The sequence below is a fragment of the Podarcis erhardii genome (genome assembly GCF_964252035.2).
Source record: "Podarcis erhardii genome assembly, chromosome: 9".
NCBI lineage: Eukaryota > Metazoa > Chordata > Lepidosauria > Squamata > Lacertidae > Podarcis > Podarcis erhardii.
In genome coordinates this window covers 62,036,682-62,051,953 of record NC_138512.1, presented here as the reverse complement: position 1 = coordinate 62,051,953, position 15,272 = coordinate 62,036,682, and the positions used below count along the sequence as shown (strand labels likewise).

Sequence of the window (15,272 nt, the reverse complement as noted above, 5' to 3'; positions counted from 1 at the left end):
AGGTAGTTGCTCTGCCCTAGCTTCTGCCAACCTAGCAGTCTGAAAGCATACCAGTGCAAGTAGATAAATAGGCACCGCTGCAGCGGGAAGGTAGATGGCATTTCCATATGCTCTGGCTTCAGTTACGATATTTCATTGTGCCAGAAGCGGTTTAGTCATGCTAAAGATGCGAAAAGATGTCTGTGGACAAATGCCAGCTCCCTCGGCCTGAAGCGAGATGAGCACTGCACCCCAAAGTCGCTTTTGACTAGACCTAACTGTCCAGGGGTCATTTACCTTTACCGCTACCTCTACCTCAAGTGACAGTCTGTATCCAGAATGAGTGAGAAGGGGGAGGTGAGGTATTTCATTCTGCTCAGACATTCAATGTGATCAAGAGATGGAAGTTCAAAATGTCTTTTACATATGGTCCACTTTTGCTGGGGGCAACAACAAATGTCTTTGAAGCTCAACCAAAAGCAAATGCTACTTGCTTTCATATCACAGCATTTGTGTTTTCTCCATCACTTCCTGAAAAATTCAAACAAGTCACAAACTATTCTGAATTGGTTCTGGTCTAGAATGTAACTGATGGCAGTGCAAATGCTTGCATTTGGCTAGTCTGAGAACATGCAATGCCCTGAGAAAAGATAGTTCAAATGTTCCTACAGTAGATATTCTGTTGTCCACAAGATGGCAGCAGGGCTCAGTAACAGCAGAAACCATAGATTTTCTGATCAATAGTTCCCATGAGCATCAACATAAAAAGCAAATCTCTGCTTGCAGTGGTATTTCGTTAGACACCCAAGTTAAAACAGCTTCTGTACACGTACCTAATCTTCAGTGATCCTGCCATCTCTCCCATCAGCATGTATAAGCATTTTCGTTGTAAGCCGGCTAGAGGTTTTCTTACACTCAAACAGTATATAAATTTTGTCAAATGGATATAAGGGGACATGTTCTGTATGACTGTTGAAATTTGTGTTGTGTGTACTCCAGACATATGCAGTCTGGTTGGTATAACACTGGAAATGTTGGCGCACAGGCTTTCTTAAAATCCTACACTGACTGATCTTTCTGAGTTGTGTCAAGTGACCCTGACTCAGTATAATTTTTAGTTCTCCCTTCTGACCACTATCCAAGTTCTGTGTTAAGTATGGTAACATTCAAGTTCAGGGAATGAAATTGGGCGTATAATTTTTGTCAGTTACGAGCTGGAGGAGTGCCATCTCCGGGGAAGGAAACCATGACTGCCTTCGCATTCTCGTTATCCAAAGTTGACTTGAGTTATCCAAAGAAGGGGGGGGGATTGGACATTTGGCAAATATAAACACCGGATATTTGTATACCACAGGTCTTTTGAACAGATGTAGTTCATTAAAAAAACCCGAAAACCCTATCGAGCACTGTAACTGTTGGTTACGCCTTTTATTAGGTAACATTTAAATAAATAAGTGTGGTATTTGTGTTTAATGTATCATAATTCTTGTTGAATTAAGGTCAAGTAGGATAAAAACTGGTTCTCCAGAGCTTGCCCCAGCTGCTGCAAAGTTGGGTGCAAACGAAGCTGATAATAAAAGGAGCCTACCCCTGACTAGCACAGTGGCAACTCAGACATTTGAGACACTTATGTCTCCAATTGCTCCAGAGGAATCGACTTTGACAGTCCAGACTGGGAAATCTGCATTGGTGCCCCCTCTTCCTGGAAGGTATTGAAATCCTAGAATTTTGAAGACCAAATTACTTCCTGTGCTTTTTTTTTAAAAAAAGGGAAATAAGGCTCCCTGTATTTATTTTGTGTGTGTGCAAAAGCATGACAAGGGGGAGGTGTTGCTATTATCCATAAAAGTTAAACTGTAAAAGTAAATGCTTTTCTTTCTGAAATGCCAAGAATACATTGCAGAAAAGTTTGTCCAACAAAAACAGAACAAAAAAAAATAGTAAATATGGACGGAGTGACATTTTCAATAACAGTAAGTTTTTGGCCAGGTAAACTGGCCACAAGGGAATTATTGGAAGCTTAACCCTAAGCAATAACAGCAATGCTGCCACACCTCTTCTGATTGTTCTGGGGAGTCTAGTAACTTTGAAAATATATATAATGCTTCTGAATACTAATGTTGCTCAAAATAATCTCATACATTCCCTCCAACCCCAGTTGCTGTTTTTATGGGGGGTCAGCTAATTTTCTTTTAACATCTGAAGTGAGTTATTCATTACAAAATTCAAGCTCTGTGTCCCAATGACCTGAAACCAAATACTCCATGCTTAAATTCATGGAAGACGATCAGAGACGATCATGCATCAAATTTTCTTTACAATTGCCTAATAAAAGCCACCATGCTGATTTGAAGCTTTAAATGAATTATGGAGATACATCTTAAGAAGATCAAAAGGAAGGTCTAAACCTGATACAAAGTTTAAGCTTGCTTAAGCCTATATTCAACCCCATTGAAATCAGTGGGGGCAAGCATGCCACATTCTGTGTTGGATTTAGATTTGGATTCTCTATTGATGACAGAAACTGCTTCAGGCTCAATAACATTCTTAGGGAAGAAAAAGTGGAAAATGCATAAATTCAATCAGCCAGGCCTTGCTGACTTTTCCATACTGGATTAGTAGTGCAGGCTGAACTTCATTTTTGAATGGCTACAATTCCAGTAACTACATATCAATCAAAGATGCACTTGGATATTGTGAGAACTACACTATTGACTAGTCCAACACGTTCAGTACTGCCCTCCTGGTTGGTCGGGAGACTCAAAGTCTTTCTCCAGCCCGAACATCACAGCGACTGATGCCTCAGAGATGTCAGCGCACTTCAGGATCAGCAGAGTGTTAGCAGTCAGCGTGACAGACTCAGTAGTGCAGCAATATTGGCTAAACTACTTTATTTACATATAATACCCTTGGAGCATTCTGTCTCAGCTCCTTCCTCATCAGCATCAAAGAGCAAAAAGAGAAAGAACACAGGACAATAATTCTACATCATGGAAACACAGTAATACAAACATCCTGTCTCCATTACTTTCTACTATGTGGAATGAAAACATACACCGTCATTTGATAAAACAATCCCATGACTGCAACACGGGGCAAGAATCCTAACATATACACACACAAACAATGCTGCATTATTGCTATTAGATTAGTCCAGGCAGTCTGTAAGGAGAATGTGAAGGCATTCTCACTTAAAATATGAGAGCCGTCACCACTGCATGGGTTGAACATGGTCAAACTCCCATTACAGAGCCAACTTTAAAAGTCTCTGAAGCAGTTATGAAAATTTCATTAATGAAATTGTACGCTAGGTGGCTTAAATGTCTCCCCCCCCCAAAAAAAATCATAGAATCATAGAGTTGAAAGGGACCCCAAGGGTAATCTAACCCAATCTCCTTAAACGCAGTAATCAACACGTGGCCCAACACGTGGTCCAATGTGCTAGCGGTTTTGTTGCTGCTTTGCTAGGAATGAGCTTTGAAATTACTTCTATAAATGTGTCTTGTATATTTTATTTCTCATTTCCTTTTTCTCTGTCCTTTCGCTTCCTTGCTTTTTCTCCATTTGAACTGAAGCTTCTACCCTATGAAAGAGCCACTGGAAAATCTACTGGGAAGTAATGTAACGTTTGCTCCCATCCCCTCTACTTTACTTCCAAAGGTGGAATCGCCACAAGTTAAGAGTGCTGCTGCTGCTGCTGTGTCTGCTGCAGTTGCTGTACGGAGGTCTGGAATATCTTTGTATCTCATGGAGGGTGGGAGGTGGAATATGTTCACTTGCAAGTGGTGAAATTCAGTGGTACTAACTTAACAGAGCTGGTTAAGACGTGATGCTAAAACATTTTGCTTTAGTATTCTTTCTCTGAGGTAGCTGCAAAGATCGTTTCAGAAAGTTCTACTTACGTTTTTAAAATACTGCCATTTGCCATGTTGTCTGAACATGGATAAACTGGCTGGTTAATGAAAACAAGCCAAATTCAGATGACAATGTTCAACTACTGTTAATCGAAAACAAGTGGAAGCTGCTATCACCATCATGGCTGCCCAGTAAGAAACCAGAGGGTCAAGGCTCTGTTTGTTTTGCTTTAGTACATAGTTGTGTGAATTCAACCAGCGTACTAGCATTTTACAATACACTCAAGAATCATGGACATAGTATGGGATATTATTTGTCTTTCAAAACCCCACATCATTTCCCCAACTGAGCGAATTAATTACTTGAACATGCACCAGAGGGAGGGAATACCTATATTCTTTAGTAATATAACTCCTTTCAAATATACACAGCAGAAGCTGAAAAGATATGAATTGTAAGTTAGCTCTGCTCATTTATTGAACACATCACACAAACCAAAATTCAGTCTTTTACCTTGGGGTTTTATAATGGATGCAGAATCCAGGATGTGTCACTCTAATTATTTAAATGAACCCATACAAGGTGATTTGGATGCACTTAGCAGTTTCTGTTCATTACTTTTGAACAACTATCCAGCCCAGCCTTCTAATTTTGATATAGTGCTGTGTCCAAAACTTGGAATTATCTGGTTCAACATAGAATTTTGCATGCCTCATAATTCTCAAGCAGCAATGTTATTTCCCTCAAAAAGAAATATTTGCAATGAACGGAGAAGCATATGGGAAGAGGGTTTTTTGTTTTGTTTTTGGCTTGCTATAAGTTGAAGCTGTCATGAAAATACAGGATAGAAGGATAGCTAGTAGAGCTTAGTAAAGCCTTTGCAGATGCTATTATTGGCTGCTAGGATTAGAAAGCTTCTCAGAGCCTGGTGAGTCAAATTTGGAGGCTGCACATCTTTCCTTTTCTCAAAGGCTCAGGAGCATTGTATATTACAACCAGAATCATGAGTCAGTTTAAAATTATTGGGGGACAGGGGCGGTGTTAGGGGGTAACAAAAGGCCCCTGAAGCCTGGGTGTCCTGCCTCTGTCCCATGCCCTTAAGTACTTGTCAACACCCCTGTTGGGGGGCTGTGAGTAGAGGGAGCATTGCCTTAGAGTTGGCGACTCATTTCTGAATTGCACTGGATAGTTCGCCTCTCACAACTGTAGCATGTCTAGTTAATCTTCTACTTTGTGAGTAAACCAGCTGCCAAAGTAAATTCTCTTTAAATGCTTACCAGACTCTCTGATCACAGTACCTATCGTTCACTGTTGGATGCCCTTCTCATTAGTCCTATTATCAAACCACCAACTCTGGAAAGTACAAGACCATCAAGACAATCAGCAAATGCTTTCGAGATGCAAAGAAACTGGAGACTGTAAGAATGTGCGACAGGAATGGTTTTGCACTCCTTTGACTTCTTATCTTCTAACTTGTTAATGGACTGTCATGAATTAATTCACACTTACGTATACCACTCATGTAGTACTTAGCTCCAGCAATGGAGGTCTTCTTGCGGTTTATTTTCACTAGTACTGATCAGTCACTATTAGCAAAATATCCATTACAACCTAATAGAATGGGACAGGGAATCTTGCTGCATGGGGGGAAGCTTTGCTTTGTGTGTGTGTGGAGGTGGGGGGGCACAGAGCTGTTAATCACTCTAAAAAGCTGTCATTATAAATTGTGCAGGTTGGTGGTGGCCCTCCAACTCGTTTTGAATTTGTGATGTGCTGCATAGCACCGAACCTTTTCCCTTAATTTAAAAGAGGTGTGACCTTTTTGTTAACCGCAAGGCGGGAAAATGTTACCAGAGTGGAATCGTTTTGAATGAGGTACTGGCAACAACTCCATCAGTGAAGAAGCCACATTATTGTATTATTGGAACAGAGAGTCTCTCTTCCTCAGATATTCACTGACTTAATCTTATGAGGCTGTTACTGTCGGTAAATGGGGAGCAAATAAATGGTTTTATACACATTTGACAGCTACTCCATAAAATGTTTCATGTTTCCTTGTGGGGTGGGACATTTTGTTCTGTGTCATACTTCCTGACCACAACTATGGTAACATTAGACCTAACTTTCCTTGGACGCTTTATTTAACCTACAAACCAGACGTCTGTGTTTTGATGGTTTAGATGCAACTAGCTCATTTATTGTGTCTAGCAAACTAGTTTCCTCTGGCTTGGCACACATGGACCATTTCACTATTAACGTGCCTCAGGAGCAGGCATAATTCTGAATATCCCAAGTCACAGTATACAAAGGATTTTGTTTTGTTCTATCATAAATTCCTTAAGAGCAATGAATGTCTGTTATGTATTCCACAGCCAGATGAGTGTTCCCCCCCCCCCATTTTTTTGATGCGCAACTTTTCTTTTGGTACTTCATAAAACTTTGTCCTTGTCCCTCCCCAAATCTGGGTTGTTATGCCAGTTCTAGGCCAGTTTTATAATATATGAAAGTACTACCATATGTCTTTCACAATAGTGAGGTGCAGAAAAAGGTTGGAAAGAAGGAACGTTTTCAAAAATCGTAGGCATATGAGAAAATATTATGAAACTACAGGAGTATAGGGTTTCACGTTTCAGCAGCACAGTCAGTTGAAAGCAGTCAGTCTTCAAAGGCTAGTTCTATCATTAAATAACAGGAGTTGTTTTTGTGCTAGTGTAGCTGCATATGTGCTTCCATACATAATGTGCTTCCATACAATTGACCGCTGCCATATACTCTAGTCATGTGTCGGTTGCCTGTGGAATATCTTTGAATTGACCCATCCAGTGCAGAAATACAGGGGCATGACACGAAAAGTTTCTTAACTTCCTGCACCTCTGAAAACAGGAAGAGTGGTTGGAATGGATGTACCCTTTAGACTAGGACACGAGTGGGGAAATGTGGCCCAGTCAATTGCTTTATTTACCACCACAATTTGGCTACCACTGCCTGTATGTAGATGCAATGCTAACTCTCTGCAAACTGATTTGCTAATTAGGAGCCGGACTCAGAAATGTGGTTTTTCTTCCTCTTCAGAGTGTGTACTGGGGGAAGGGCGGCTGGAGTCTGACTTGGGGATAGGGGGGCAGTGGTCTGTGAGGACCTGTACCAGCCAGGAGGCAAGAATCAGAGGGGCAGAGAAAGCTTCAGAGCTGGAGGAAGAGGAGGCAGAGGCAGCCCAGGCAAGTGAAGGGCCAGGTGCTTGCCCACCCTCTTCTGCACCACACTCTCCCAGAACCAGGAGAGAAGTGAAGTGGGAAGAGCAAAAGCAGCTTCCTTGCAGGTGTAGTCTCTGACTAGGTGTTCACAGCCCATTGGGGAAAGGTACATAAATTGGGGGGGGGGTGGTCACCAGTTGCCGCACCTGTTCCACAGAGCATGAAACCTGGGAATAGCTCCCTAAGCACTAGATTGATGTGTGTAGGTCTCCAGAAGTGACTGTGTTATCTTTGACAATAAAGAGTTCATTCTCTGCTTTATGCATTCTTTGGATGGGAAGCGCCTTTGACAAACATGATCAATCAATTTTTTTATATAAACTTGAATTGAAACCATAGATTAAAATGGAACTGGAAACTGTGATTATGGGGGAACTCTGGTTTCTGTTGGTGCACATTTAACAAAGGAAGGGAGGAGAATTTGCTTGGAGAGGGAAGGAGGAAAGCATGTGCTCCTTGGGCTCCAATTTGAAAATTTTGTAGGGACTGCAATCTAGTTGCAAAAGTCCATTGGTCATGTAATGAAAGAAGGCAGAGAGAACTTTGTGCACATCTGTCCTAGGGATGCATTTCCCCGGGAACTTAGAAGTCCAAGGGTAGATATCTAGGATTTTGCTGCAGTAGCAGCCCAAACACAGGTAGGTGGCATTGTAAAACATGCAAGTATAATTTGCTCTGTTACTTGTACCAGGCAAGTGGCTGCCTTGGCTGCCTTTTAAATTGTGAATTTCCAAACTCCCTCTATTAGCACATAATTGACACCTTTCTAGGATTGTAACACTAATGATTTAGTGTTATGGAGGAAACCATGGTGTGTTTTGAGGAAACAGATTATGCTGCTTCTGAAAAAGAATGCTTTGTGCTTGATGCAACTTGGATTCCCACTTCTCACACCTTTATTGCGTGTGCCCTTTTTAACAGAATCCAAGGCAAAAAGAACTTGAATAGCATTACCCTATTTGTTCTTTTTTACCTCTTTGTGAGCCTGGCAGTTCCTCCTTTTTCCTTATAAACCATTGGAAACACTGTTACTTTTAGCAACATAAACATTTACCTTTGTAATTTACAGCGGAAAGTTTTTTTTTAAAGAGCAGAATAGGATTATGGGGTGGAAAGTAAGAATTTCTTCTCCCTTTGTGTCTCCTGTGACCTTGGCACCAATCATTTTTTTTTTATGTTGCCATCGTGCAGGCATTTTTCCTCCAAACATTTCTGTTATGCCTGCAAACATTATGAAATGGCAGGTTTATTTTTACATCTGTTGATCTCTGTTTAACATTCCAGAAACCACAAATTAGAGTTCAATACCTCCCTCCTTTTACTGGTGATAAAAAGGTAGAACCATTTTAAATACTTTGTGTATTTCTCTTTGTTTTTAAAAAAGAGATACCTGAAACATAGCAAAAAGTTGATTTTCATTAGAAGCTAATCCTTAAAACAGAGACACGGCTAAGGCTGCAGTCCTAAAGCAAAGGTAGTTAAATCATTGTTTATTATTTATATATACGTATATAGATATAAAGTATCTTTATAACAAAAGTCGAAAGGGAAGCTTGATTGGCAGTGGGGGAATAGAATGTTGGGTGGAGCTAGAGGGCAGTGGCGTAGCGTGGGGGGTGCAGGGGGGGCCGGCCGCACCGGGCGCAACATCTGGGGGTTAGGGTTAGGGGGCACAAATCCACGGGTTAGGGGGCGCAAATCCACGGGTTAGGGGGTGCAAATTACTTGCCTTGCCCCGGGTGCTGACAACCCACGCTACGCCACTGCTAGAGGGAAGTGACTTGTACAGAACATTAGGAAAACGACGGTTAATTATGGTTGGGTAACATGAGGGCTAGCATTAGGGGAATATGGGGCAAACAGATATATATATGAATACAGTTGTACCTTGGATCCCGAACGCCTTGGCTCCCAAACAAATCAGCCCCCAAACGATTGAAACCCGGAAGTGAGTGTTCTGATTTTTAAACAATTTTCAGAAGCCGAATGTCCGACATGACTTTCGCGGCTTCCAATTGGCTGCAGGAACCTCTTGCAGCCAATCAGAAGCTGCGCTTTGGTTTCCAAACATTTTAGAAGTCGAACGGACTTCCGGAATGGATTCCGTTTGACTTCCAAGGTACGACTATTTGTATAAAGGAGTGAGAATAGTTGCTGGAGAGACAGTATGTTAAGTCAGAATGCTAGAGTTATAAGAATGCCTGCATCTAATAAGTGTTTGTCCTGGTTCTTGTGTTCACTGATTAGACATCTATGCCACAAAGGGGAGTCTCATTTTAGAAGGAGAGTCTTGCTGCTCTCTAAATCAGTAGGTAGTAGAAGAAGACACCTTAGGGAAAGCCAGGACTCAGTAGAATAGCGTAAAGGATTGACCTATAGTTACAACCCAGCAACAGGTTCTAGAAAGAATCCTGCTCAAATTGTGTTTCCCTATTTTCATAAGTGAGGCAGGTGGTTATGGAATATGATCTTTGTTGTGGTGGTGGCCTGACTTTGGAATGCTCTCCTGCAAGGCTCATCTATTTGCACTTTTCAAGTTTCCCTCATGAAACATTGATGTAAAGTTTGTCTGATCCCTTACGCAGTATGACTGACTTTTTCCTTTAATCTCCCTTCCCCCAATATTTTGCTTTATCTGTCAAGTCTTTCTTCATATTCCCTTTGTCAAATGATATACCATATAGGCACAGTCTCTATCAGCCTGCATTGCAGTTTCCATGGACAGATTGGCAATAGTGGGCAAAAATGTTAAATTTTAGGGAGTGTTGGGAGGCAGAATAAAAGCAAACACCCCCTGGGGGGGACGGGTTGCTGTCAGGCAAAGGTGAACCACCCTTGATATAATGAGAATAAAATTTGACATTTAATGTAGAAAACAAAACTTGAAGGATTGAAGAGCACAAGTCTTGCTGAAAAATGGTTTTGCTTACAGAGGGTACTGAACCGTATTTAAAAGTTACAGTTAATTGCTTTGTGTGGTGAAAAATAAACTGTTTCTGTGTAGATTTACTTATTTCTGGAATTAACAGCACTATGGCCAGTGCTTAGGGATCTGTATGGGCAAGCTGTCTCACTAGTGGGGGATTTTTGACCAGGAATGTTTGCCTGCTACTCTCTTCTTCAATGCAAAATGATAATAGTGGCTCTGAACTGTAGGCTTCCTGATCTAAAGAATCCAGCAGATGTCTGGCCTCTGTAGTCTGCCCTGGGAATGACCGCCCCACTGTTTTGCTTAACTTTCTGAAGCACTTCTGTACATTAGCTTCTTGCTAATGTACCAAGTTGCAATCTAGGCAGACAATGGTGCAAATTTGCCCATGCTGAAGTTCATTCCTTTTCACAAAAAAGCACCCTAACCTGTACTGCGTGATGTGTAACCTTTTAAATTTCTTGCACCAAAGGGAGTTCCTGGATTGCAGCGGTTCTCTGTCTTGTCCCCATAAAAGCCCGAGAGAGTTCCTTGTTCTTCAAGAATAGGTAGATGAGGAGGAGGGGAAAAAATCTTTAAAAATTATATGTAGAGATCTACTTTACAGAATTAATACTAGCTTGGGGAAATGCAATACATAGGTTAGGCAAGTGCTTTGCATATTTCAGCTCTTCTGTATCTCATTACCTTTTACTTAAGTGGCTCTATTGCTCTAATTCATTCTTCATTAGTCACTGTCGCTAATTTAGCTTTTTACTAAATTTAATTAATTCTATTTTCTGCATGTTCAAATTATATTTCCAGCTGCAATGCTCTTAACAGTTAGTGAGTTTGATTTGATCTCTGGAGGACTTGAAGCAGGTTTCTAAATCTTGAAGCTGAAAGCAAAATATCCTCATATGTAACCTCAGAAGTCAGACATGGGAAGTATTGATTTCAGGCAAACTGTCAGCATAGATCTCTGCTGTGAATTGAAATGAGATGAGAAAATCATACCCTTACACACCTTCCCCCCCTCAAAGTGATTCACAGATCTCTCACAGAAGGCTATTGACTGGTCTTCTGTTGATGATACCACACTGGTCTGGACCACCTAATTTACCATTCTTAATACCCCCTACTGGGTGATTCACTGAGGATGCAATAGAGGCAAAGAGAGATGCTTTTTTCACAGCCATCAGTGTCATCCAGTTGGAATGGCTATACACTCGTGTCTCTATTTGATCAGATTCACACCAGAACGTGTGCCACCTGCTGTAGACAGTGTCTGGCCTCCTTTATCTTCTGAAGGTTTTCGGTAAACCAAGCAGCCTCCCAAACTTCCCATGGCGAGAGAGGGGGTTTAGGAAGAGTCACGTCAATGACCCTTTCCATCCACTATTCCACAGTGAAACCAGGGCATTGACATGTGGGGTGTGAGCCCTTTTGTCTTTCCTGCTTTAGGGAAGCACTTCATCATTTCAGGCACTTTTTCTCCCAATCTGTCTCCAGTATTGGAAGTGAGCTGAGAGAAAAGTACCTGAAGTGACAGATCTCAGGGAGGTGAAGTGTCGAGAGGTAAGCTCCTCTCACTTGCATGCCTCTTTGAATTCCCTCCATTTCAATGCACAAATGGGACAGACACATGAACAACAAATATGGCTGCCCCATCGTATCTGATTTGGCCCTTTTGGTCACAAAGAGAAAGTAGGAGAATCTGAAGGGATACAAGATGGGGAAGGGGCAGCAGGAATAGGAGGGCTGAGGGGAAAGGGGCCAGAGCTCTCACAGCAATTAAGTCTCCCTTCCCACCTTCAAAATTTCCCTGATCTTTTACTAGCTCTTTTGATAAAAGGAGTGTTGGTCGTTTCAGCCTAAAACTGAAACTTAATTAGTACCAACCTATCATACATAAGAAAATGAGAAGCACATGGCGATGCATTAAATAACATGTTCTAACCTGCCTGCCTTGTGTCTTTTAAAAGAAGGACACGGGAAGCTGCTCTATACTGAGTCGGACTCATCCATCTATCTTTGTCTTGGGGTGGGGAGCCTTTCGTCCTCTAGGTTTTGCTGAACTACAACTCCCATCAGTCCCAGCCAGCATGGCCAATGGCCAAGGCTGATGGGAGTCAACACTATCCGGAGGCCAAGTAACTGGCAGAATCTCTTTTCTTGCGGACGTTGGGGATTGAACCTGAAATCTTCCGCATTCATGGCACATGGTCTCTCCCCCCCCCCCCGATTCTTAAATGCAATTTGAAAGGCTTTCTTAAAGCTACAGATCAGGGAAATTGTATCACTTAAAGGAACTTAAAAGTCCTTTACTACTTTTAATGGTAAAAGATGCATTCCTTTGAGGGAGGTACCCAGTTGCCAGGGGGGCTCATTCTTGAGCTTTTTGCTGGCTGTGTTAAATGAACTTGACAGATGAGCAACTCTGCGTTAGTGTTTCTCAATATTAATGTGGGATTTTCTTCCCTCAAAACACTGTCCCATTAATCAGTCTGACTGATACACAGAATTATGCCAGAAAGCCGATTGCTATGGAAATTAGCGCTTTTTAAGTCGTTGTGCTGCATATTGACAGCATTTCCATGATTACTTGAACGTGATGCAAAGATTACCACTGGGAGGAAGCCCAGAGGGAGTGCAGCAGCAGAAGAGAAAAACGTTTTCTGATTTGATGAAGTACATCTTACAAAAACTGTTCCAACAGTTATTGGTGTGTGAGACCTGCCACAAATGTTGACAGAGAGCCTCCTTCTAAGCTCAATAGGCATTGGAGTGAGCCATAAATCAAAAGTTTCATGAAAAGGCCACTCTCCACTAAGGCTGCAGCCTTCCCTTCCATTAAAATACCCATAGTTTGTTGCATTGCAGCTGTATGGCTTTATTTTTTACTGTTATCATTCATCCTACATATAGCGTTCCATTCTGTGCTCATTTAATTTGTGTGTAATAACTAGTATGGCATTGTGAGTGAAATGTCTAGGACCAAGGGGAGTCGTTTTCAAATCCCCATTCGGTCACAAAGTTCACTGGGTGATCTTGGGCCAGTCGCTATCTCTTAGCCTAGCCTAGCATGACTTACAGGTTAAAGTGAAAGAGGAAGAACCATGTACTCAGACCCTAGATGCTCCTTGGAGGAAAGATGGCATATAATTGTAATAGTAAGTAGCAGCAAAAAAATAACAGACTTAAAGCATCTGCTAGTTTCACTTGCCTACTGAAATAGCTTCAAACAGAAAGCCTTGGGTGCATCTGACCAGTGTTTTGATAACAAAAACACTGACTTTTCAATAGTGACATCAGCCACAGTGCAACCTGGAATAAGCTTGTTATTTCCAGAGGTGTAAGCTTATCTTTTAAAAGTATTTTTCCTGATTTGTTTGTTCATTTGTCTTGGGCATTTCAGAAACACTATACCTTAGCATTATGTACCAATTGTGTAACTGATCTCAGCATTTTGCTATTTCAGTGTGTGCTTGCGTTTCAAAACATTGAAAATGAGAGCTGTCACGTTCCCTGAGTCCGAATTGTCATAAGACAAATACATTGCTGTGTGTGTTGGATATAATGAAAGATAAATATTTTGGAATAGAGTTTTGTAATTTCAGATAAAAATTATCCTTCATATTTATGTAAATCAAGAGCACATTCATCTAACTTCATCTACCCTTGTTTTGTGAATGCTTTAAACTAAGGGATAATATTTTGTTTCCAAATAGTGATTCCCAGGAGCAAACACAGTTTACTGCTTACACTGCTGCCACAGTAAGGAGCATGCCTGAAACTCCAGAGAATGGCACACGTGGACCACTTCCTGCCAATCCAGCATCTGTGCCAGCTGTCAAGCCGACAGGACCTCAGTATGCAGTCAAAACCTCAGGCTGGCAATCTTCTAATCAGCCAGGTACATTTACCAACTACTATTTGCTCAGTTAAAAATGCAAAAGGAGTATATGGAAAAGATAAAATGATGAGGATAATTCCTGTTTGTAAGTTCGAGTTTTTAGTTGCCTTACTTTGCTAGTGTGTTAAAGGATATAATAAGAGTAGGGACGCGAGTGGCGCTGTGGTCTAAACCACTGAGCATCTTGGGCTTCCTGATCAGAAGGTCAGTGGTTTGAATCCCCTCAATGGGGTGAGCTCCCGCCGCTCTGTCCCAGTTCCTGCCAACCTAGCACTTCAAAAACATGCCAGTGCGAGTAGATAATTAGGTACCACTGTGGCAGGAAGGTAAACAGTATTTCCATGCGCTCTAGTTTTCGTCACGGTGTTCTGTTGTGCCAGAAGCGGTTTAGTCATGCTGGCCACATGACTCAGAAAGCTGTCTGTGGACAAATGCCGGCTCCCTCGGCCTGAAAGCAAGATGAGCGCCACAACCCCATAGTCACCTTTGACTGGACTTAACTGTCCAGGGGTCCTTTTTTATAATAAGAGTATGTGGCATCATTTATACAATACATACAAAAAAAGCCACCCTTCTCAAGTATATCAGTAATTATTAATATGATGCACTTATACAGCCAGTTCTGTGGAGAATAAATGTTTCCACTCCTATATTTTTTCCTGCAGGAAACTTCTACTTTGACAATAACACAGAAAACATTTTAAAAATGCAATTCTCAAGGTACATAGGTCTGTGGTGCCATATTGAAAAGGGAGTGGATGTAACTGCCCTGTGTGGATGTGCCTTATGGAGAAAAATTCAGAACTATACTTAAACAGAAACATACTAAAGCAGTTTAAAATTACCTCAGCTTTCTAAGCATCTGGGTAAAAAGGCAAAGGCAAAGGGACCCCTGGCCATTAGGTCCAGTCGTGAGTGACTCTGGGGTTGCGGCACTCATCTCACTTTATTGGCCAGGGGAGCTGGCGTACAGCTTCCGGGTCATGTCGCCAGCATGACTAAGCTGCTTCTGGCGAACCAGAGCAGCTCACGGAACTGCCGTTTACCTTCCCACTGGAGCGGTACCTATTTATCTACTTGCACTTTGACGTGCTTTTGAACTGCTAAGTTGGCAGGAGCAGGGACCCAGCAACGGGAGCTTACCCCGTTGTGGGGATTCGAACCGCCGACTTTCTGATCAGCAAGTCCTAGGCTCTGTGGTTTAACCCACAGCGCCACGCGCGTCCCTTAAACATCTGGGTAGGCTTGCCTAAACAAGAATGTTTTCAGCGGGTGCCGAATAGCTTGACTATCAACCATCTTGAATACAGGATAGAGTCCCCTTACCTGCTTCTCCAATGGTTCAAGTTGTAAAGCTGTA

General features: G+C 41.8%; 1 protein-coding gene across 4 annotated transcripts in view; it reads left to right on the top strand.

Moving 5' to 3' along the window:
- PDLIM5 (PDZ and LIM domain 5) overlaps positions 1-15,272 on the top strand; it is a 117,549-nt gene that overhangs the window by 80,427 nt on the left and 21,850 nt on the right. For all 4 annotated transcript variants that reach the window (XM_081876750.1, XM_081876752.1, XM_081876753.1 and 1 more), the window contains 4 exons: positions 1,479-1,688; positions 3,555-3,704; positions 5,115-5,252; positions 13,728-13,912. In XM_081876750.1, coding sequence (XP_081732876.1) covers positions 1,479-1,688; positions 3,555-3,704; positions 5,115-5,252; positions 13,728-13,912 — 683 coding nt within the window. The remainder of the gene's footprint in view (positions 1-1,478; positions 1,689-3,554; positions 3,705-5,114; positions 5,253-13,727; positions 13,913-15,272) is intronic.